The following is a 23,299-nucleotide window of genomic DNA, read 5'->3' as shown; positions in this document are numbered from 1 at the left end:
AGAAAACCAAAAACCCAACTGCCACTTCTGAGTTGCTGGGAGCAAAAGCAGGGTCCTGCAAATGCCCCGTGTACACAGTACCACAAAGGGGTGGGCAGACCACCTAAGCCACCCCTCCTGACCCCTGGACCCACCCCTTCCCTCACCCCACTTAAGGGACCAGCTCACCCCCTCCTCAGCGAGAGAGCAAGGGAAGCTGTTACTTGTTTCCACTCCCGCCTGCTACAGAATGAGTCCCAGTAAAGCCTTGCCTGAATTTCTCGTCTGGCCTCTTATTAATTTCTATTGATTAAAGAGTCCGAGAACCCAGGTGGGTAACAGTTCTGTCCCGGATCCTGTGCCATCATGTCCCCTCGGGGCTCCTGGGTGGCCTCTTCCCTGGCTGTCCTCATGTCTGCTCTGGCAGAGGGGCATGGGGGACCCCATCCCACCTGGGCTCAGAGGACACCAGACCAGGCCTTGGGGTCTGCCAGAGACCTGCCCTAAAAAGGCAGATGAGAAAGCACCTGACAAACAGCTGCTTAGGCCTGGAGCTACAGGGGCAGGCTTGGAGGGAAGACCGCTGAAAGCCCAGAGTGACTTCAGTCCAGGGGTGAGGAAACTGAAGCCCAGAGGGCAAAGCAGAGTTGTTGACCCTCACCAGCCGTGTGGCTGACAGGGTCTTGGTGCTCCAGCTGGGTGTCAGGCCTGAGCCTATGAGGTGGGAGAACCAAGTTCAGAACAGTGGTCCATCAGAGACCTCCCGGCCCCTCGTAATATCAATCGGCAAGAGCGCTCCCAGAGATCTCCGTCTCAACACTAAGACCCAGCTCCACCCAACGGCCAGCAAGCTCCAGTACTGGACACCACAAACCAAACAACCAGCAACACAGGAACACAACCCCACCCATCAGCAGAGAGGCTGCCTAAAATCATAAGTTAACAGACACCCCGAAACACACCACCAGAGGCAGTCCTGCCCACCAGAAAGACAAGATCCAGCCTCATCCACCAGAACACAGGCACCAGTCCCCTCCACCAGGAAGCCTACATGACCCACTGAACCAACCTTACCTACTGGGGCAGACACCAAAAACAACGGGAACTACAAACCTGCAGCCTGTGAAAAGGAGACCCCAAACACAGTAAATTAAGTAAAATGAGAAGACAGAGAAATACGCAGCAGATGAAGGAACAAGGTAAAAACCCACCAGACCAAACAAATGAAGAGGAACTAGGCAGTCTACCTGAAAAAGAATTCAGGGTAATGATAGTAAAGATGATCCAAAATCTTGGAAATAGAATGGAGAAAATACAAGAAATGATTAATAAGGACCTAGAAGAACTAAAGAGCAAACAATGATAAACAACACAATAAATGAAATTAAAAATTCTCTAGAAGTAATCAATAACTGAATAACAGAATAACTGAAGCAGAAGAACGGATAAGTGACCTGGAAGATAAAATAGTGGAAATAACTACTGCAGAGCAGAATAAAGAAAAAAGAATGGGGTTTCCCTGGTGGCGCAGTGGTTGAGAGTCCGCCTGCCGATGCAGGGGACATGGGTTCGTGCCCCGGTCCAGGAGGAGCCCACATGCCGCGGAGTGGCTGGGCCCATGGGCCATGGCCGCTGGGCCTGCGCGTCCGGAGCCTCTGCTCCGCAACAGGAGGGGCTGTGGCGGTGAGAGGCCCACGTACCACAAAAAAATAAAAAATAATAATAATGAAAAGAATGGAGGACAGCCTCAGAGACTTCTGAGAAAACATTAAACGCGCCAACATTCGAATTATAGGGATCCCAGAAGAAGAAGAGAAAAAGAAAGGGACTGAGAAAACATTTCAAGAGATTATAGTTGAAAACTTCCTTAATATGGGGAAGGAAATAGTCAATCAAGTCCAGGAAGTGCAGAGAGTCCCATACAGGATAAATCCAAGGAGAAACACGCCAAGACACATATGAATCAAACTATCAAAAATTAAATACAAAGAAAAAATATTGAAAGCAGCAAGGGAAAAGTAACAAATAACATACAAGGGAATCCCCATAAGGTTAACAGCTGATCTTTCAGCAGAAACTCTGCAAGCCAGAAGGGAGTGAGAGGACATATTTAAAGTGATGAAAGGGAAAAACCTACAACCAAGACTACTCTACCCAGCAAGGATCTCATTCAGATTCAACAGAGAAATTAAAACCTTTACAGACAAGCAAAAGCTAAGAGAATTCAGCACCACCAAACCAGCTTTACAACAAATGCTAAAGGGGCTTCTTTAGGCAGGAAACACAAGAGAAGGAAAAGACCTAAAATAACAAATCCAAAACAAATAAGAAAATGGTAATAGGAACATACATATCAATAACTACCTTAAATGTAAACGGATTAAATGCTCCAACCAAAAGACACAGACTGGCTGAATGGATACAAAAACAAGACCCGTATATAGGCTGTCTACAAGAGACCCACTTCAGACCCAGGGACACATACAGCCTGAAAGTGAGGGGATGGAAAAAGATATTCCATGCAGATGGAAATCAAAAGAAAGCTGGAGTAGCAATTCTCGTATCAGACAAAATAGACTTTAAACTAAAGACTATTACAAGAGACAAAGAAGGACACTACGTAATGATCAAGGGATCAATCCAAGAAGAAGATATAACAATTGTAAATATTTATGCACCCAACACAGGAGCACCTCAATACATAAGGCATATGCTAACAGCCATAAAAGGGGAAATCGACAGTAACACAATCATAGTAGGGGACTTAACACCCTACTTTCACCAATGGACAGATCATCCAAAATGAAAATAAGTAAGGAAACACAAGCTTTAAATGATACATTAAACAAGATGGGCTTAATTGATATTTATAGGTCATTCCATCCAAAAACAACAGAATAGTCTTTCTTCTCAAGTGTTCATGGAACATTCTCCAGGATAGATCATATCTTGGGCCACAAATCAAGCCGTGGTAAATTTAAGAAAATTGAAATCGTATCGAGTATCTTTTCTGACCACAACACTATGAGACTAGATATCAATTATAGGGAAAAATCTGCAAAAAATACAAACACACGGAGGCTAAACAATATACTACTAAATAACCAAGAGATCACTGAAGAAATCAAAGAGGAAATCAAAAAATACCTAGAAACAAATGACAATGAAAACACGATGACACAAAACCTATGGGATGCAGCAAAAGCAGTTCTAAGAGGGAAGTTTATAGCAATACAATCCTACCTCAAGAAACAAGAAAAATCTCAAATAAACAACCTAACCCTACACCTAAAGCAATTAGAGAAGGAAGAACAAAAAAACCCCGAAGTTAGCAGAAGGAAAGAAATCATAAAGATCAGATCAGAAATAAATGAAAAAGAAATGAAGGAAATGAAAGAAGCAAAGATCAATAAAACTAAAAGCTGGTTCTTTGAGAAGACAAACAAAATTGTTAAACCATTAGCCAGACACATCAAGAAAAAAAGGGAGAAGACTCAAATCAACAGACTTAGAAACGAAAAAGGAGAAGTAACAACTGACATTGCAGAAATACAAAGGATCATGAGAGATTACTACAAGCAACTCTATGCCAGTAAAATGGACAACCTGGAAGAAATGGACAAATTCTTAGAAAAGCACAACCTTCCGAGACTGAACCAGGAAGAAATAGAAAATATAAACAGACCAATCACAAGCACTGAAATTGAAACTGTGATTAAAAACCTTCCAACAAACAAAAGCCCAGGACCAGATGGCTTCACAGGCAAATTCTATCAAACACTTAGAAAAGAGCTAACACCTATCCTTCTCAAACTCTTCTAAAATATTGCAGAGGGAGGAACACTCCCAAACTCATTCGACGAGGCCACCATCACCCAGATACCAAAACCAGACAAAGATGTCACAAAGAAAGAAAACTACAGGCCAATATCACTGATGAACACAGATGCAAAAATCCTCAATAAAATACTAGCACACAAAATCCCACAGCACATTAAAAGGATCATACACCATGATTAAGTGGGGTTTATCCCAGGGATGCAAGGATTCTTCAATATACACAAATCAATCAATGTGATACACCATATTAACAAATTGAAGAATAAAAACCGTATGATCATCTCAATAGATGCAGAGAAAGCTTTCGACAAAATTCAACACCCACATATGATAAAAACTCTCCAGAAAGTAGGCACAGAGGGAACGTACCTCAACATAATAAAGGCCATATATGACAAACCCATGGCCAACATCATTCTCAATGGTGAAAAACTGTAACCATTTCCACTAAGATCAGGAAGAAGACAAGGTTGCCCCACTCTCACTACTATTATTCAACATAGTTTTGGAAGTTTTAGCCACAGCAATCAGAGATGAAAAAGAAAGAAAAGGAATCCAAATCAGAAAAGAGGAAGTAAAACTGTCACTGTTTACACATGACATGATACTATACATAGGGAATCCTAAAGATGCTACCAGAAAACTACTAGCACTAATCAATGAATCTGGTAAAGTAGCAGGATACAAAATTAATGCACAGAAATCTCTTGCATTCCTATACACTAATGATGAAAAATCTGAAAGAGAAACTAAGGAAACACTCCCGTTTACCATTGCAACAAAAAGAATAAAATACCTAGGAATAAACCTACCTAAGGAGACAAAAGACCTGTATGCAGAAAACTATAAGCCACTGATGAAAGAAATTAAAGATAAAACAGATGGGGAGATATACCATATTCTTGGATTGAAAGAATGAACACTGTGAAAATGACTTTACTACCCAAAGCAATCTACAGATTCAGTGAAATCCCTATCAAACTACCAATGGCATTTTTCACAGAACTAGAACAAAAAATTTCACAATTTGTATGGAAACACAAAAGACCCCGAATAGCCAAAGCAATCTTGAGAAAGAAAAACGGAGCTGGAGGAATCAGGCTTCCTGATTTCAGACTATACTACAAAGCTACAGTAATCAAGACAGTATGGTACTGGCACAAAAACAGAAATACAGATCAATGGAACAGGACAGAAAGCCCAGAGATAAACCTACACACACACGGTTACCTTATCCTTGATAAAGGAGGCAAGAATATACAATGGAGAAAAGACAGCCTCTTTAATAAGTTGTGCCGGGAAAACTGGACAGCTACATGTGAAAGACTGAAATTAGAACACTCCCTAACACCATATACAAAAATAAAGTCAAAATGGATTAAAGCCTAAATGTAAGGCAAGACACTATAAAACTCTTAGAGGAAAACATAGGCAGAACACTCAATGATACAAGTCACAGCAAGATCCTTTTTGACCCACCTCTTAGACAAATGGAAATAAAAACAAAAACAAAAACAAACAAATGGGACCTAATGAAACTTAAAAGCTTTTGCACAGCAAAGGAAACCATAAAGAAGACCAAAAGACAACCCTCAGAATGGGAGAAAATGTTTGCAAACGAAGCAACTGACAAAGGATTAATCTCCAAAATATACAAGCAGCTCATGCAGCTCAATATCAAAGAAACAAACAACCCAATCCAAAAATGGGCAGAAGACCTAAACAGACATTTCTCCAAAGATATACAGATTGCCAACAAACACATGAAAGGAGGCTCAACGTCACTAACCATTAGAGAAATGCAAATCAGAACTACAATTAAATATCACCTCACACTGTCAGAATGGCCATCATCAAAAAATCTACAAACAATAAATGCTGGAGAGGGTGTGGAGAAAAGGGAACCCTCTTGCACTGTTGGTGGGAATGTAAATTGATACAGCGACTATGGAGAACAGTATGGAGGTTCCTTAAAAAACTACAAATAGAACTGCCATATGACCCAGCAATCCCACTACTGGGCATATACCCTGAGAAAACCATAATTCAAAAAGAGTCATGTACCACAATGTTCACTGCATCACAATTTACAATAATCATGACATGGTAAGTGTCCACTGACAGATGAATGGATAAAGAAGATGTGGCACATATATACAGTGGAATATTACTCAGCCATAAAAAGAAACGAAATTGAGTTAGTTTTAGTGAGGTGGAAGGACTTAGAGTCTGTCATACAGAGTGAAGTAAGTCAGAAAGAGAGAAACAAATACCGTGTGCTAACACATATATATGGAATCTAAAAAAAAAAAAAGTTTGTGAAGACCTAGTTACAGGACAGGAATAAAGACGCAGACGTAGAGAATGCACTTGAGGACACGGGGGGGGGGAGGGTAAGCTGGGACGAAGCGAGAGAGAGGCATGGACATATATAGACTACCAAATGTAAGGTAGATAGCTAGTGGGAAGCAGCCGCATAGCACAGGGAGATCAGCTCGGTGCTTTGTGACCACCTAGAGGGGTGGGATAGGGAGGGTGCGAGGGAGACGCAAGAGGGAAGAGATATGGGGACATGTGTATATGTATAACTGATTCGCTTTGTGATACAGCAGAAAGTGACACACGATTGTGAAGCAAGTATACTCCAATAAAGATGTTAAAAAAAAAAAGGCAGACGAGGACCAAGAAAGTGGGGAGCAGGGAGGACCCCCAGCCCCCCAGCCTAGACGTGTGTGCCCGAGACATGATCATTCAGTCACACTCTCGCCATTTCTCTCTCACACACACAGGCAGGAGTGCGCACGCACAGCAGGCTGGCCCAGCACACGGCGAGATGGCCGTTCTCACGCACCGTGCGGTGTGAGCGGACGGCCATGCTCAGGGCAACCTGGCAGTGGACACCCAGACGTCCCTCACCCCTTGCTGGAACGGGCGCCCACCAGGGGCAGCGGAGCTCACCCGAGGTATGTAACCTGCCACTCCTGGGCCAGGGAGGAAGCCCACGGGTCCGTGGGGGAGGTCTCTAGCCCCCCGTGCCCTTGTTCCCGCATAGCAACCCTGGCTCTTTCAGCCGGTGGCCCCAGACGGGCGCCATCGGCCCAGAGGACGGGAACTGGAAGCAGGAGGCTGCAAGCTGCCACCTGGGCAGGTGTGCAGATACTCAGCACCATCGGACTCGAAGGGGCCTCGGAGGCCAGCAGGCAGGCATCGCACAGCCCGTCCCCGGGGCTGCCGAGCCCAGCCTGGGTCTCGCCAGGTAGGGGCTGCAGCGTGAGCGAAGCAGCAGAGCCGGTGCTCCCTGCAGCGGGGGTTGCGGAGACGCTCTTAGGACGGCTGCGTCCTCCTCCGCGTCCCCCGCGGCCTCACAGACCCCCATGCCGCCTCCCTCCTGCTGCCGCGTCTCGGGGAGGCCTGGCGGGCAGCAGAGCCGGCACAGGCGCCTGGGGGGCGGAGTGCGGGCAGCCGAGGGGCCGGAGGGACTGCTCCTTACATGTAGTTCCGCACAGAGTCCGGCAGGATCACCACGCAGCGCTGCTCCTCCCTGAGCTCCTGGGCGGCCTTCACGGCCACCGACATGGCACTGCCGGCACTGCCGCCTGCCGGGAGGGTCGGGGTCAGACCCGGCGGGGGCGTGCGATGCGCGTGTGCGTGCCAGTGCGTGTGCACGCCCCAACACGCTCTGGAGGGGTCCTCGGTGGAGGGACCGGGCTCGGGGTGCTGGGAGGACCCCCGATTCTCACTGTCCACCCACATTCTCCTCGTTACCACCGACTGTCACGACCAAACCCTCCTCGCACAGAACCTCCAAGCCCTGCAGCAGATGGGGTACAGGTGGGCCGGGCAGCCCCAGAGCGAGGGTGTCCTTCCGGTGCTGGCCCAGCAGCTGGCAGAGGCCGAGCGCCCGGCGCCCCACTCACCGCACAGCAGCCCCTCCTGCGCGATCAGCATGCGCGCGAAGGCGAAGGCATCCTCGTCGTTGCTCTTGAACCACGTGTCCACCACCTGGGGGGCCGAGGGCAGGCGGTCAGGCCGGGCAGCGCCGGGCGCCGGGCAGTGGCGGTGTGGTGGGCCTGGGCACCACCGCCCAGGTTGCAACCTCACAGAGGACCTCGGTCCAGGAGGTCGTGACCCTCCAGGGATGCAGCCCAGCCCCTTGTCTGGGATCCAGGACTCGCATCTGCAGACCTAGGTCGCGCCCCACCCCCTCCTCCCGGGTCCAGCACACTGTGCACGTGGCCAGTAAAACCGCCCAGCAGCCCCGCTGAGGGCCACACTTCTAGTCTAGGTCTCTGACCGAAGCATCCTTTAGGGTCCTTAAAAGGAGCCTTCTCTGGGGTCCTTAGCTCTCCCACGTCGGCCTGCTTACCCGCTCCGGCCACCTGGCTCCCTCCCCCTGCCAGGGTGGTCTGTGCCACCTGCCACCCCCCAACGGCCTCTGTGTCTGCCCAACAGGGCCGTGGTACATGCTCGTCAGGTAAAGTACCGCGAGTCACCACGTCATGACCCCCGAGACTACTGCCCCGTGGAGCGCGGAGCTCGCGTCTCTGTTCCCGCTCAGCCAGGCCCGCCCCCACCCCCCACCGTGCCCAGCTAGGCAAGGCTGTGGCCTGAGGGCGGGGCTTGTCACTGCCGCCCCGCCTACCGTCCGGTCCAGCACGGTGGGGATGAAGTCGTAGCCGATCCCTTCCACCTCGTAGGCCGTCTGCTCCGTCTGGTTCAGCTCCTCGGGCTCTGCGAGGATGGAGCCTTCGGGGTCCACCCCGATGATCTGCAGGGTGGGCAGCCTTAGGGCTCAAGTCTCACCTGGACGCACCCGGCTGTCATCCGGGCGCGGGCCCTGTTCCCGGACCTCGGGCACGAGGCTCGAAACCCACAAACCCAGGCCCGGGCGCTGGGAGATCGCAAGGTAAATGAATGTCCAGCTCAGGGCACTCGAGGGGCAGCACGAGGCTGGGGGAAGCGGCGTCCTGGAAAGCTTCTCCTGCGCGGGGTGCCCGAGGACAGCCCCAGGAGACGCCCCGGGACAGCGGGAGCCTGGGGCGAGGGGGCTTCTAGGACTGACCTCTCCTGGATGGCGGAGAAATGGGCAGAGAGGAAGGGTGCGCTCGGCACCTCCAGTGAGGGTCTCTCTGAGCCCCTCCCCAGGCTCAGGTGCCCCTCCCCTACTCTCAGAGCCCTGGTGGGGCAGCGGTAGGACCTGAACCTGAGAGCTCTCGGCTTCTGGAATGACCCTTGGAGGCCACCCAAATGGACTCTCCCACCCCCAGCTCATCTGGGCGTCCAGGTTGCTGGGTCCTTTATCCCCGGGGCAGGCACAGGTACACCACCCCCTATATAAGATGCAAGGCCGTCTACGCAGAAGTGTCAGAAATGGGCACTTCCGGCTCTAAAGCAGAGGCCACTCTGTGGGCCCAAGGCCAAGGAGCCCGACAGTTAAGCCTCCAGCTGCAGTTCAGGCCGCAGGTGGGAAACGCACACACGTCCAGGCCCACATCTCCCGGGCGGGGCAGGGTGGCGCCCTCGCAGCCCCTCACCTTGCATCCAGGGCACTTCTCCTTCAGCTTCCTGGCGATGCCCGTGATGGTGCCCCCCGTGCCCGCCGACGCCACCAGCATGTCCAGCCTCCCTGACAGGGGAGAAGGCCTGTCAGGGAGAACATCCTCAGGCAGGAGCGGCCGACCCCCACTCTTTTGTTTTTTAAGCATCTTTACTGGAGTATAATTGCTTTACAATGGCGTGTTAGTTTCTGCTCAGCCCTCCACTCTTAATAAGAAGCAAGAAGGTCCTCAACCACAACGAAGGCAAGTTATCAGAAAGGGCAAAAGCAAACCTATTCTCAAATGTAAAGCCTCTCATCACAGTCCTTCATCTCTGAGACACAGTCACAGGAACAGAGCCCCAGGGAGCCCCGTTTCAGGCTAAACGCGCCAGTCCCTGAAATCCCTATTTGTCGTGAATCGAGAACGAGGTGACTTCCTGCAGGAGGTGGGCCCCAGCTGGCTGAGGGCTGAGCCCAGGGGGGCTCTTCACGCTTCCTTAAGCTGTTTGGTTCAGACGACGTGGATAAGTGAACTGAACTATCAAAGGGACCAGAATAAACCGCTCAGCTTGGCTCAGACGTTGTCTGGGCTCTCTCAGTGCCCGGCGGCCAGCTCAGGCACCTGCAGACAAGTCAGCGCGGGCACCCGTGCGGAGGCAGAAAGGCTGTGTTTACCAAATGAGAGGATTCTCACACATAAGACCTGGGTGAGCAAATGCCTGGACCTTGCTGCCTGGCTCCTGGGCACGGAACGAGGGCACTTAAGCCAACGCTAGGCTCCAAACAGGAAGCCAGGGGTGCCAAGCCCCCGGCAACTCTTCCCGAAGACCTCTTAGGGAAACAGCCCGTCAGAAAACATCGCAACCCCCTCGGCCTCGGCACCAGCTGTGCGGAGAGGTTCCAAGCAGCCTCATGTCTGTACAGAGTAAGCTAACTGCAGATGTCACCACCCCAGTTCTGTAGATGAGAAAACCCCAATGTTGAATTCAGTGCCCAGGCTGGGACTTGAGGCCAAGTGCCGTTCAGCAACGTGAAGCCCCAGCTGTGAGCCCAGAACCAGCCTGGGACACCCTTGTGCCCTGCACTCAGGAGCTCCTACAGGTCTGGAGGAAAGACTGCTAGGTAAACAGATACAACCACATGGTATGTTTGGCGCTATAGCAGAGGCACGGGCAAAGTCCAAGAGGGAGGAAACCGCTCTAGAGAAATGTTCTAGAAAGCACTTCACGGAGAGGGACATTGGAGCTGGGTTTTGAAGGATTAAAAGGAGTTTACGAAGGAGCGGGTAAGTGACTTGTACACTCCCAGTCAAGATGGACAGCAGGGTTAGAAGTATACACCGTCACACTGCTGCAGGATCTCCTCGGCCGTGATGTCGTAGTGAGCGAGAGGGTTGCTGGCATTGCGGTACTGCAAGGAAAGAGAGCAAAGGAGTCGTGCTGAGGTCGAGGCACAGAGCCGGCAGCAGCCCCAGGGCACCAGGCAAACAGCTCAGGGCAAAGCCAGAGAGGATGCCGGCAGCTCGGGGAATGGCCCGGGCACCTCAACAGACACCAAGCACGAAAACCAGCTCTCCACAAGGTGCGATTTCTGAATTAACCCAGACGTGGAGTGAGTGACAAAGAAGAGCTTCCAGTCAAAAGGTCTGCATGTATTTTATGCCTGTAGAGAGCTTCCCGGGTCCTCTGCAAAGGGCGTTCCAGCGCACTGAGCTGAGCCCTCGAAGCCGGCACACAGACAGCAGAGCCAAAGGCTTGGCCGACCCTGCCGGCCACACGCTGGGCTGGGAGAGGCCAGTGGCCGCGTCCCAGCGCGTCGGTCCCTCTGCAGCCTCTGCTCCTGCTGCAGATGTGACACCACCCCCAAGCCCCCGGCAGACATCCCCCAGGGAAGGCCCCACTTGGTCCCAAGCCTCTGGGCACACAGTCGCCCCCAGGGCCCGGCCCTCACCTGGTCCAGGATGTGAGAATTGGGGATCTCGTTCCTCAGCCTCCAGGCCACGCCCACATGTGACTCAGGGGAGTCGAATCTGGCGTTGGTGGGTGTCCTCACGATCTCGGCCCCCAGGGCACGCAGGACGTCCACCTGCAGAGGTACGTGGTGGCCTTCACCTCCCCACCGGGCCTACAGCGCAGGGGCAGGGGCCGGGGAGATGCCCGCCTACCTTCTCAGTACTCATCTTCTCTGGCATCACGATGATGCAATGGTAGCCCTTCACCGCGGCAGCCAGGGCCAGCCCGATCCCTGGGGACAGCACATGCAGTGAGAGGGGGCCACAGTGCCCCCGAGACCCCGCTTCCAGCCCCAAAGGCCCAGGGGAGAGGGCGCTGCAGAAATGCCCTACGTCATCCCCTTCTGCCCTCAAATGAGGGGATAAGAGGAGAATGCGGAGGCAGAGATAAAAAGGCAAGTGCGCCCAGAGAAGAAAGCAGGCTGCCCACCATGAACCCCAATTCCTCCAGCTCTTACTGGGCGCCTGGGAGGTGACGATAGCAGCAGACGTTGTGGAGCCCGCGTGTCCCCGTCCCCAGCCCCACCACGGGGCCGGGGCACAGGCCCGGGCCGGACGCCTCCTCCCTGGTTCCAAAGGGGTCAGGGCCGCTGCCCAGGGCTGAGGGGAGGGGCCACCCCAGTTAGTCTGAAGACAGAACACGGAGCCAGAGAGGAGGGCTCTGGAGCCTCAAGATCTCCTGGAGTTTGCCCCACTCGGCTTCGGACCTGCTTGGGACCCACGACCCCTTTCTGGGTTTGGATGGAAATGTCTGTCCTGTGCCTGGCCTGCCACTGTGCTTTGGAAACACATAAATTGTCCGGTTTGAAGGTTCGCAGCCGGAGGGGAACTTTGCTTCAGGAGGAATCGAGCCTCAGGTCTCATCCGCCTCTGATTTAGGTGATCCTTAGATGAGACTTAACGGCGGTGCTGGAACGGGTTCAGACTCTGGGGGGCTGTCGGGATGGGGGTGAATATACTTTGCATTCGAGAAGGACATGAATTCTGGGGGCCAGAGGGTGGAATGTTATGGACTCAACTGTGTCCCTCCAAAATTCATCTGTTGAAGTCCTACCCTGCAACCCCCTCAGAACGTGACTCTAACTGGAGATGGGCCTTTGAAGAGGAGATTAAGGTTAAACGAGGTCATATGGGTGGGCCCTAACCCTGTATGTCTGGTGTCCTCATAAGAAGAGATCAGGACACAGACACACACAGAGGGACGCACGTGAGGACACAGGGAGAAGATGCCCAGGAGAGAGGCCTCAGGAGGAACCCGCCCTGCTGACACCTGATGTCAGTTGTCCAGCCTCCAGACTGCGAGATAATAAATGTCTGTTGATTAAGCCGCCTAGGCTGTGGGACTTATTACCGCAGCCAAAGGAAACTCGGACAGATTTTTACTACAAGGTGTAGTTGCCCACATAACAGACTCCAACATCACCAGTGCAGCTGGGACGGCAAGATATCAGAGAAAGCTGGGCGCAGCCACACACCTGCACACAGGTATCAGGAGCCGAGCGAAGTGCGTGGAGGGAAGGGAAGGGGCCGCCGGACAGACCGGCACGTGCAGCCCCGGGTCACCCGGGCCGGGAGCTCTGGCCCGTGGCAGCGCCCACCTGTGTTCCCCGACGTCGGCTCGATGATGGTGTCCCCAGGCTTCAGGGTCCCCTCGCGCTCAGCATCCTCAATCATTCGCAGGCTGATGCGGTCCTTCACGCTCCCGCCCGCATTGAAGAACTCACACTTGGCCACTGGAGCCAGAGACGCATCATGAGAGAGGAAGAGGACCCCGACCGCTAAGGGATGCCTGCCGTGCCGTCCCCTCCCCAGCAGCCGATACGCCCAGGACGCAGGGACAAGCTTCAGTGGTCCTGAAAATCATCGCCTTTCCATTGCCACCTCCCACACCTGATGTGGGTGAGGGTGCTTGCCCACGGGAGCTTCTGCCACCTGCCCATCCCACCCCCCCATGGACCACGTGGCAACTCCAAGTGCATGAGACAGAGCAGCCTAAGGAGCCCCCCCAACTGGATGGATGGAGCAGAGCCACCCCCGTGACGCAGCACAGTCCCGAAGAGACTTGCTGGGCGTGCAGGGGGTGGCCGACTGGAGCCAGGCTTAAATCAGGGCAGACAGCCCCGCCGTACCCAGCGGATCATGACAGACGACCTGATGTCCTGAAGCCACAGCTCGCCCGTCACACCCCCAGACCAGGACCCACACACCTTCCACACCTGCCTCCCGCCATCTTCCCCACCTAGCAGATACGACGTCCTCTCCCGTGCCTAAGCCTCTGCTTCTGCTCTTCTTCCCTTGGGGGAGGGCTCCCTCCCACCTCTCAAAAACATGCAGTGTTCGTAAAAGGGGGAGAGTGGCCCCAAATGTGACTGAAGGCCCAGGCCGGCCTGCAGCACCCACAAAACAAGCTCCTCCTGCTTTGTCCTGGTTTCTGAAATCCACAAGACCCAGAGAGGCCCCTGCCGGGACAGGGAAGGAGGGGCTCTTGAATGTCTGACCGCTGAGGAGCCCTGCACCCCAGACTCTGGTAGGTCACACACTTGAATTACTGGTTAGAAAATTCTAATGAGCCCCTGGGAAAGCCAACAGAGACGCAGGGATTCAAGCTGATCAGCCGTGGGCAAGCCAAGTAACCAACCGGGGGCTCGGTTTTTCCATCTGTAAAATGGACACAGTAAAACCTGCTTCAGGGGCTCCTGCCAAGTTGACGCGCACGCAGCAGGCCCATGCCTACGGGGTACTGGTTACTGGTCTCTATTATCTGATGGAGGAGCACAGAGCAGACGATAGCTCTCCTGGGCTGTTCTGATACACCCCCAGCAGCGCCTGGGAGTGCGTACTGCTTGTTGCTTATGAGAGAATTCTTCACCAGAGGCGTGCGCGGGAAGCCTCTGGTGGTGATGCCTCTGGGGTGAATCGACCACGTGGCCTCGGTCCCTCCCCTAGGAGGTGTTGACCCCCAAGGACCCCCACGCCCTCCCCTTCCCAGCTCTCTCTGCCCCAGCAGCACCGGGCCTGGTCCGCCCCAGGGCCTCTGCACCTGTCACTTCCTCTGGGACAAGGCTGACATCTACCTGGGCTCCGAGCTGGGAGAACAGTGGAGGTGAAGAAAGGCCCCCACCCTCTTGTGTTCCTGGAAACAGCCTCCTGCAAAGAAGTCCCTTCTCCATAGGACTTGGATAAGACTCTCAGGTGATCCCCACGTGTACCAGACGCAGCTCCCAAATGCCCACTCTGTCTCCTAAGTGAGACGCGAACTGTCTGTCTGAGCACCGGGGCAGCCAGTTCCTGCCCGGCTGATGGCTGGGACCCTCATCACAAAACCCGCCCCGGCTCTCAGGTCAGCCCACCCCACCCACGGCATGGCTGCCCCTCCCTACGAGAGTCCGAGACAGAACGGCGCCGCTCTGCTCCTGCAGTTGCCGGCGTAGAGCACCGCCTTCCCGGCTCGGGTTCTGCCCCCGACATCTGCCCGGACACGCTTCCCTCCACAATCCAGGCCTCAGCTCACAGGCCACGGCCCCCCTTACACCGACTCCGGCGAGGGCTCGCTCACCCTCCAGCAGCCCGCCCTGTCCTGGGTGCTTCCCGACCTCACCTGACGTGGTCGAACACCCCTCCCGCAGGGTGTGAGGGGCCCACCCGCGCCCCCGGCCTGCGAGCCGCGCGCAGAAAGCCGGCACTCACGGAGCTCACACTTCAGGCCGAAGTTCCTCCCAATCTTGTTAATCCTCACCATCGGGGTATCCCCAATCTTCTTCAGGATGTCTGGCAGGATTTTGGGAGACTTCTCTCTAAAACAGAGGAGTCCACGATTACTCAGAAAAACAAAATGGTACCAGCCTTGGCAGGCCCGCACATTCTTTTAAATAAATCAAGAAGTAAAGCCAAGAATTGCCTTTCATGAGGAACTGGGTGGCAAGTACACGCATCCACATTTGCTGAAAGGTCACACACACATGCACGGGCAAGTTCACCTCAAAACCTACGAAAACGAAGGCAGTTTAGTGAACAGCTGCACCAACGCTTCCGGGGTTTGAAAACGCGCTGTGGTAAGAGATGGTATCAGTGGGCAGCTGGGCGAGCGCCCCACGGCCTCTCTGTATGATTTTTGCAACTTCATTTGAGTGTTATTTCCAAATAAAAAAGTTAAAACAAACAAACACTGATTTCAAAACATCACGTCCTGGTCCACCTTTTTAGGTTTTTTTCTTTTGGCGTATGGGATCAAACCCGCGCCCCCTGCATTGGAAGGCGGAGTCATAGCCACTGGACCATCAGGGAAGTCCTGATCTTTTTAGGTTTTTGATCTTCAATTCATCTCCTCTCTCAGCACCTGCCTCCTGGGATACCTCCCTTCCTTTTCTTCGATGAGAAAACTGGTGGGGACCCCTGGACAGAGACCCCCTCAGACGGTCTGGCCACCGGGCAGTGACAGTGACAGTGACTGCAAAGAGCCCACCCAGGCACCTGGCATCACTCAGAGTGTCTGGCACAGGTGGCAGGAAGCCTGATACTCAGACCAAAGAACAAAGGCCTCTGGCGGGTCATCTCTTGTCCTTGGGGCTAAGGTCAGGCGAATTCCCAGGTGGGCCTCCAGGCTCAGAACGGGATTCGCTTCTCATGGACCAACTGTCCCCCTTCACATTCGAGTGACTGCCCCCCCCCAGTGGTTCTTCCAGCTGAGCAGCCGGTGACAGGTGACAGGAAGGTGTGGGACAGCTCAGCTGCTGCTCAGCTGTGCACGCTGTGATACCTGCGTTTCCTGAGTGGCCCCCACGATGTTGCCTCCATCCTCATCCTCAGGGACCGACTATTCATTCCCGGAATATGCAAAACTGACGTGAGTTCCAAGAAACTCAAAGGCTTCCTACACCCTGGATTTCTCAGGTGCCATCCCCACAGCTCTCACGCTTGCGTGAGCCGCGGTCCCCACTGCAGGGACCCGTTAACCATGTAGATTCCTCCCCGCTCCCCGGGAATGCCGCCTTCCGCCCCGGGGCCCACACAGGCAGCAACACGGCCTGGCCGGAGCCCAGCTGCACCCTCCAAGGTGGCACGGACGCCCCGAGCCCCCCCAGAGGCAGGCTTGGCCAAGAGAGGTGCGGAAGTTGGGGTGAGGGGAGAGCCGGGGCGGGGGCAAAGGGCTCCTGACCCCAGACTTGGAGGGAGACCAGGCTCTAGGGGCGACCTCGGGGTTGACTTATTAACTAGTTAAAGCCAGGGCAGGAGGGGTAAACACCTGGGAAGCACTGGAGGGCGGCTGAGTCATCCACCCCCAGCAGAGGTTGTAGCGGCCTGAGAACGGGGAGGCCCAGCCCGCCCCTGCGGAGAACTCAGGGCTCCTGACTCAGCACCAGGTGGGTGGGGGGGGGGCGCAGAAAGTCACCTGGGGAGCTTGCCTGAGGTGATCGGGCCAGGCCTGGGGAGGGAATTTAACACCTTATCTCAGCTGCTTTCCCTGTGACAGCCCAGCAGGCTTCCGGGAGCAGAGCCCTACAGCCCCCTGGAATAACCTGAAACCCCCTCGCCTGGCAGGGCGCCTGGCTCTGCTTCCCCTCCGCAGCCCCTCCCCTCCCTCTGCTGCTCCCATTCTGTTCCTTGTTCTAAGCCCACCCTACCTGGGAACCGTCTGGAACCCCTTCCCCAGATACCCACAGGGCTGGCACCTCCTGCCCATCCAGGTACCGGCTCTGAGGTCTCCCCAGGCCACCCATCTCATCACCCCTGTGCTCTCACCACCGGGATCGCCTAGGCTGCCTCGTCCAGGGACCCGGGTCCAGCGTCCTGACAGCGGGTGAGCCCCAGAGCCTCAGGCCCGGGCCCAGCTCCTCATAACCTGAACTGGGACAAGCAGTTTCAGGATGGGACAGCAACCCCGCCAGGGCGTTTTAGGAGGGTCAGGCCACCACGTGAAGCGCAGGTGGGATGCTAGGTTGCAGCCTGGATAGGATGGTGTCCCAGCCACCCCAGGCCCAGTGAGAAGCTCACGGAGCCATTTCACCCCCTGCTTTGTTCTGGAAGCAGGGGCTCATGCCCTATGGCCGGCGGCCAACTTGGCCTCCTGAGCTCCCAGAATCGAGGTATGTTTAACGCTGGGAGCTTCTGGGTTTGTAAATGTTACTTCGGTCCATTGGCCCCAGTGAGGAGAGCACCCCTCCCCCTCCCCCTCCCCAGTTCTGAATCGAAAATCAATAATCATAAACGTTGGTACAGCAGTGTGTGAAGGATAAGAACCAAACATCCAAAAGGCATGTTCTTCCGACTCCTTTGTTGTATTTCTGGGAGAGAACACTAAGGAAATAAAGATAATCCTAAGATTTAGTGAACTCAGTTCGAGTTTCATGATGGCTCAGGGATTTTTGCCTTTTTTTTCCTTTCCCACTGATTGATCTGATTGTGCACCTAGAACAGGGCACACATATAGTAGGTGCTGTGACTAAACGAACTGCATTTTCCACTGCAGTTATTCATAATGAGATCATTGCAGACACGTGAATACCCAAGAGAGGGCTCAAAGTCGCGGTTTATTCATCCAACAGTCTCAGTCCAACCACAAAGAACCCACTACAGAGAAATATCTCACAGCCTGGAGTTGAGCAGAGAAGGGCAGGCATGATCCTAACTACAGGAGTGTGCAACCGGACGGATCTGGATCAGAAACCTCCCCCCCACCTGTCACTCAGAGCGTGGGACCTGGGCACATCCCTTTATTTATTGAGCATCCGCTCTTGGGAGGCACTGAACTAGGTGCTGCTCTACAGCACAAACGAGCCTTGGCCTCTCTGAGCCTTGGGGGACTCAGCTATAAAACACCTCCCACCCCAGCTCACCATCCATCCAGAGCGACCGCAAGGGACGGGGGTGGTGGGGTGGTGGTTCACACCCCAGGTCCCTGTGGCGACCTGGCTTCAGGTAGCAAACTCTTCCCCCATCTTATGGTCATAAAGGGGACTCACAGAGCAGTGTGGCGATGTGGAGAGTTGGTGGCAGGCCTGCCCAGCTGCCAGGAGCACCTGCTCGGGGCATCGGGACGGATCCACAGGACCTCCTTGTCTCCCGGAGGCTCCTTTTCCAGGCTTCCTTTCCCCAGGTGTGCCCCTGAGAGGTGGGGGCACCCTGCAGACCTCTCTTCTGCTTGGGGTGTCTCAGAAGGCATGGTGGGATCTGTCAAAGGCAAGGGGAAGAGATGCCGTCAGTTCGGGCAGTTTCCAAACACCTGCAGAAGGGCCTGCTTCTCTGTTGCCTGTCCTGGGAATCCTGCGCGCCCGGCCCCCACTGGGCGTGGAGCTCCATTCACTGAAGTAGCTCGGCAGGAAAAGGCATAACTACGCAGGCACCAGCTGTGGACAACAGCTGGGCAGCTTCTCAAAGGGTTAAGCACACAACTACCGTGTGACCCCGGCAACTCCACCCCTACGCATATAGCCAAAGAAAATGGAAACATACAGTATGTGCCCGCCGCATTCATAACGGCACTATTCACAATAGCAAAAACCTGGAAACAAACCAAGTGTCTGTCAGCGGATGAATGTATAAACAGAATGTGGTTTCCCCACACAGTGGAAGAGTATTTGGCCATGAAAAAACAATGAAGTTTTAAAATCTTCTCAACATGTGAGCGCATGCACACGCACACAGACACACACACACACAGCAACTATGTAGAGGTGATGAGTGTATTCATCTTGATAGCCCGATTGTGCTGTCTTTTTGTAATGTATACATAAATCAAAACATCACGTTGTACACCTTAAATATATATATGACTTTTATATATCAAAGAGATCTCAATAAAGTTGTTTGAGAAAGACTACATTTAGGGGCTCCCCTGGTGGTCCAGGGGTTAAGACTCCGCGCTTCCAATGCAGGGGGCCCAGGTTCGATACCTGGTCAGGGAACTAGATCCCGCATTCCATAGTGAAGATCCCGCATGCTGCAACTAAGACCCGGAGCAGACAAGTAAATAAATATATATATTTTAAAAGACTACATTTATATGATGGAAATAACAAGAGGAAGATGAAGATGTTAATAAATATATTTTTACCCTAAAAAAGAAGGAATGAGACATTCTGCGAAGTCAAATAAGCCAGAAGAATATTGCATGACTCCACCTATATGAGGTACCTAGAATAGGCAAATCAGAGAGACATGAAGTGGAATAGAGATTCCCAGGGGCAGGGGGAGGGGAGTCACCGTTTAATGGGTACAGAGTTATGATGAAAAGGTTTGGGGTACAGATAATAGTGCACAACACTGTGAATGTGTGCATTGCTACTATTTCAGAAACTTATGAATAGTTGAACAGTATATTACATGTATTTCATCAATTAAAAATCTCATGGAACCTTCAAATAGATGACAAAAAAAAAAAGAAAGAAAGAAAGGAAAGGGAATGGGCACACTCAAAGAGGCTGCAGCCCTGCCCAGCTCCTTCTGGTGACGATGAGCAAACGCCCACCTCTCATCTTCAGAAACCAGGACTGAGCTCAGCCGCTCGGCTGCCGCCCTGTGATTTCCCACACTGAACAGAGGACCGGTCCACGGCCGGCGCGGAGCCATCACTCACCAGGCTGATGACCGAACACTCACCACGGCTCCAACTCCGCAAGGAGCAGTGAAAACGAAATTGAATGAGGTGTCTTGGATGGAATCCCAGAACAGAAAAGGGTATTAGGGGAAACTAAGGAAATCTGAATAAGTAGGGACTTTCGTTAACCATAATGTTCATTCATTGTAAAAATCGTAAGATGGTAATAATAGGGGGAACCGTGAGTGTGAGGGGGGAGGTACGTGAGAACTCTGCTCTCTCCTCAACTTTTCTGTAAACCTAAAGCTCCCCCCACCCCAAGTCTCTGGAGCCCTGTGGGTCTGGAAGGCCCCTGCGAGGAGCTCAAGGTAGGGGATGTGGCTCGGGGTGACCTCTGAATGCAGCCCTCACCACTCCTCCAGCCCCCAGCCTTACCCCTCTGCTCCCCAGGACATTTCGGCAGGCAGTTTGCTGTGAAAAGCTTCGGTGGCCCAGGCGGAACTGGGCTGAAGGTGCAAAGGGCCCCTCACTTGGAGGTGCACGTGGAGGCTCGTGGACCCGCTGGATTTCTCCTCGGGAGCGGCCCCATCTAGGTACCGCCACCATCAGCAAGGGCAGAGGCCGCCCCAGCTGGTTCCCTGTCTCCCAGCGCAGGGCCAGGTGCAGACCAGCGCCCAGCAGGTCGCCCCAGATGCCCAGGCCGGAGCCTGCGCGCCGGGGAAGCGGAGACCCCCACTCTTGGCAATCACATCCGTTTCAAATCCACGAGGCCCGCGGCGCACGGCTTTCCGGGAGAAACCAGCCTCCCAGCCGATCTGCCCCCAAACGTGCCTAGAGCAGAAGTTCCTTCAAGTCTTTGGATCAGCAAGTACTTTTTCAGGCGTTCAGTTCCCCTCGTGAAACCACGGAGGCACGTCCCCGCGTCCTTCTTCCACCTTTCAAAAAGCCCCCGAGGTAAGCGGAACACTGCCTTCGCTCCGCGGTGCGCCCACGGGTAGGTGGTTCTTCCGTCGTGCAGAAGCGCCCCTGTCGTATACCTCTCTCCCCATCAGAGGCCGACAGGCCGGCAGCCCCCTGGCCAGAACACCCCGCAGACCTGCCACGCAGACGCAGGCAGCCCTGCGCCTCCTATGTGGCGACTTGCCTCGCCTGTAGCGACCTCCCGAAAGGTAAGGGGCTGCTGGAACTCAAATCGAGACCGACAGAGCCTCCGTGGAACCCACAGGCACTCGGCGGGACCCTCGCTGGGCGACCCGGGTTCGAACCCGCGGATTCAGTCCAGTGCAGCCCGTCTCAGCTCCCAGCGGGCACAGCTCCCCGCGGGCACAGCGCCCTGCGCGCCGACGCACGTGCGTGCTGGGAAGGCGGGCTCCCCTGACGCGGTCCTGTTGGCTCCTGCCGCACTCCAAACCCCAAGACCCTCCTGGGGTCACGCCCCCCGCGCCCCCCAGCGCCCTGCACGCGCGCACCAGTCGGCCAAAGGGGGCCAGTTAGGGCCAAGGGTGCGGAAGGTAGTAAACTCCCGTTTCAAAGGGAGACTTTTCAGGCGGGTAATTGAGACGCTACAGAGGATCTGGAGACCGCCCGGTCACCTGGCCTTTGGGGATACCATTTGGGATAAACACCCCCAGGTAACTCTTGGGAGGCTAAGTTTTGCGCTCCCGCTCCTTCCCCACTACCACTCCCCATTCTCCAGCTCAGCCATCCGCCTAGCCTAGGGCTCGAAGTGGGGGTCTCAGGGTCTCACCCTCCCCCATCCCCTTAGTACTTGCTGGAGGCAGGGCCCTGTTTGCCCTGCGCTCCCTCCCACCGCGGGCAGCCACCTCCCGCGCAGCCTACGCAACTACATCAATATTTTACACCCCGCCCCCCCCCGCCCACTCCACAGAACTGGCAGAAAAGAGCAATTTTCGAGACAACCATTTCCCATCCAAAATGCAGCGAAAAATCAATGATGCCACCATTAGAGCGCATCTTCCGAAAGTCTCAGCTCGACGCCCCCCGGCTCGCGCCCCCTGCCGTCCCCTCCGCAGCCGCAGGAGTTGGAGTGAAGGCCCTGGGCCACGTGGGCGCGGAACCCCCAGCTTCAAGACAGTGTGGACTCGCGATAAGGGGAGGGTCCTGGACGCGGGGGTCGCGTGGCCAGCTCCGCGGCTGGCAGATGTAGATGATGCAACACCGGCCCAGCGGTTGCCGAGGCGAGGACCCCGTCCCAGACCCCGGCCAGATCCCTCCGCCTAGGGGTGGAGCGAGTCACGGTCCGGCAAGTGCTCACCTGGACCGAGACCGGGAAAAAGCGGCGGGCTGGGCGCGTCCGGGAGCGGCGAGCGGTGACCCGGAAAGCGCGACCCCGGGGCTGGGTGGCACCCCGGGGACCGGGCGGCCAGAGTGGAAGGAAGGCGATTGGCCGAGAGGAAGGGGCGGGGGCCAGCTTCCGGCCAATCCCGAGTTGCGGATCGCGCGGCCACCACCTCTCTCGTACCCGCCTCTCGCCACGCCCACCCGCCACGCCCCCACCCCTCCCCCACTGCCGCACCTTGGGTCAAGACCCCACCCCCATCACCTACTCTCTTTTGACGCAGCCGTGGGCCGTTGGCCTCTGTCCCCTCTTCTCCCCTCACTCCCGGGACCCCAGCACGCTCCGCCTACCCCTACCCTCTCCCCACCTCCCGCCCCGGGACCCCAACCCGAACCCCGCATCCAGGGGTGTGCGAACACTGTACCCAATGTCCCGATTCTGTTTTACTTGGGTAAATCCTTGCTCTGCGGGAGTGTAATAAATAAATATTGATTGATGAGTTAAAAACGTGCGGTCTGGAGAGAAGAAGGACTTGGAAGGCCCTGAGGATGAGCCTCAGCACGCATCCCAACTGCTAGGTCCCCTCACGCTGACCCGGTCCCGCGACCACCGGACACGGTTCTGTCTGGTCGCGGGACCCCAGGGGGCTGAAAGCTGCGGGCGGACTCAGCGCGCAGACAGTAGGCGCTCTGCACCTGGGCTTCGGATCCACCACGGCGGGTTTGTCCCGACTTATTTCCTGCCCCTCACGGTCCAAGGGCCCAGCATACACAGTGCTTCGCCGGCCGAGCCCCTCTGTCTGCCCAGCCCGGGAGGGAAGCTGAGCGCACGTGGACATGGCCAGAAGCCACAAAGCCGCTGGGAGCCGGGCTGCCGGCAGGCTCTCACGGGCGCCTAAGGCGCCAAAGGCTGACGGCCAGGATGGCCCTGGTCGCTGGGAAGGCGACCGCTAATAACAATATTCCAGACTGGGTGCTCTCGACTTTTAAAGAGCCTGCCTGCCTCTTGAGGTTCCGAGCTGAATGGAGAATCCCTGACCCTTGAGTTTCTCCTGCACCGTAGTGACTAAGTGAAAGGTGGAGCCGCCAGGCTTGGGCA

General features: G+C 54.7%; 1 protein-coding gene across 1 annotated transcript in view; it reads right to left on the bottom strand.

The window, feature by feature from the left end:
- The window catches only part of CBS (cystathionine beta-synthase), a 30,613-nt gene extending 8,343 nt beyond the window's left edge, over nt 1-22,270 (bottom strand). The window contains exons 1-11 of the mRNA XM_030835511.3: nt 22,178-22,270; nt 18,329-18,536; nt 15,057-15,163; nt 12,968-13,102; nt 11,523-11,602; nt 11,309-11,443; nt 10,699-10,768; nt 9,354-9,445; nt 8,462-8,587; nt 7,737-7,821; nt 7,310-7,415 (exon numbers count right to left, since the gene is read on the bottom strand). Coding sequence (XP_030691371.1) covers nt 7,310-7,415; nt 7,737-7,821; nt 8,462-8,587; nt 9,354-9,445; nt 10,699-10,768; nt 11,309-11,443; nt 11,523-11,602; nt 12,968-13,102; nt 15,057-15,163; nt 18,329-18,528 — 1,136 coding nt within the window. The 5' untranslated portion in view covers nt 18,529-18,536; nt 22,178-22,270. The remainder of the gene's footprint in view (nt 1-7,309; nt 7,416-7,736; nt 7,822-8,461; nt 8,588-9,353; nt 9,446-10,698; nt 10,769-11,308; nt 11,444-11,522; nt 11,603-12,967; nt 13,103-15,056; nt 15,164-18,328; nt 18,537-22,177) is intronic.
- Nucleotides 22,271-23,299: the final 1,029 nt, after the last annotated feature.

This window comes from Globicephala melas, chromosome 4 (assembly GCF_963455315.2).
Source record: "Globicephala melas chromosome 4, mGloMel1.2, whole genome shotgun sequence".
NCBI lineage: Eukaryota > Metazoa > Chordata > Mammalia > Artiodactyla > Delphinidae > Globicephala > Globicephala melas.
This window is presented reverse-complemented; position numbering and strand designations above follow the sequence as displayed.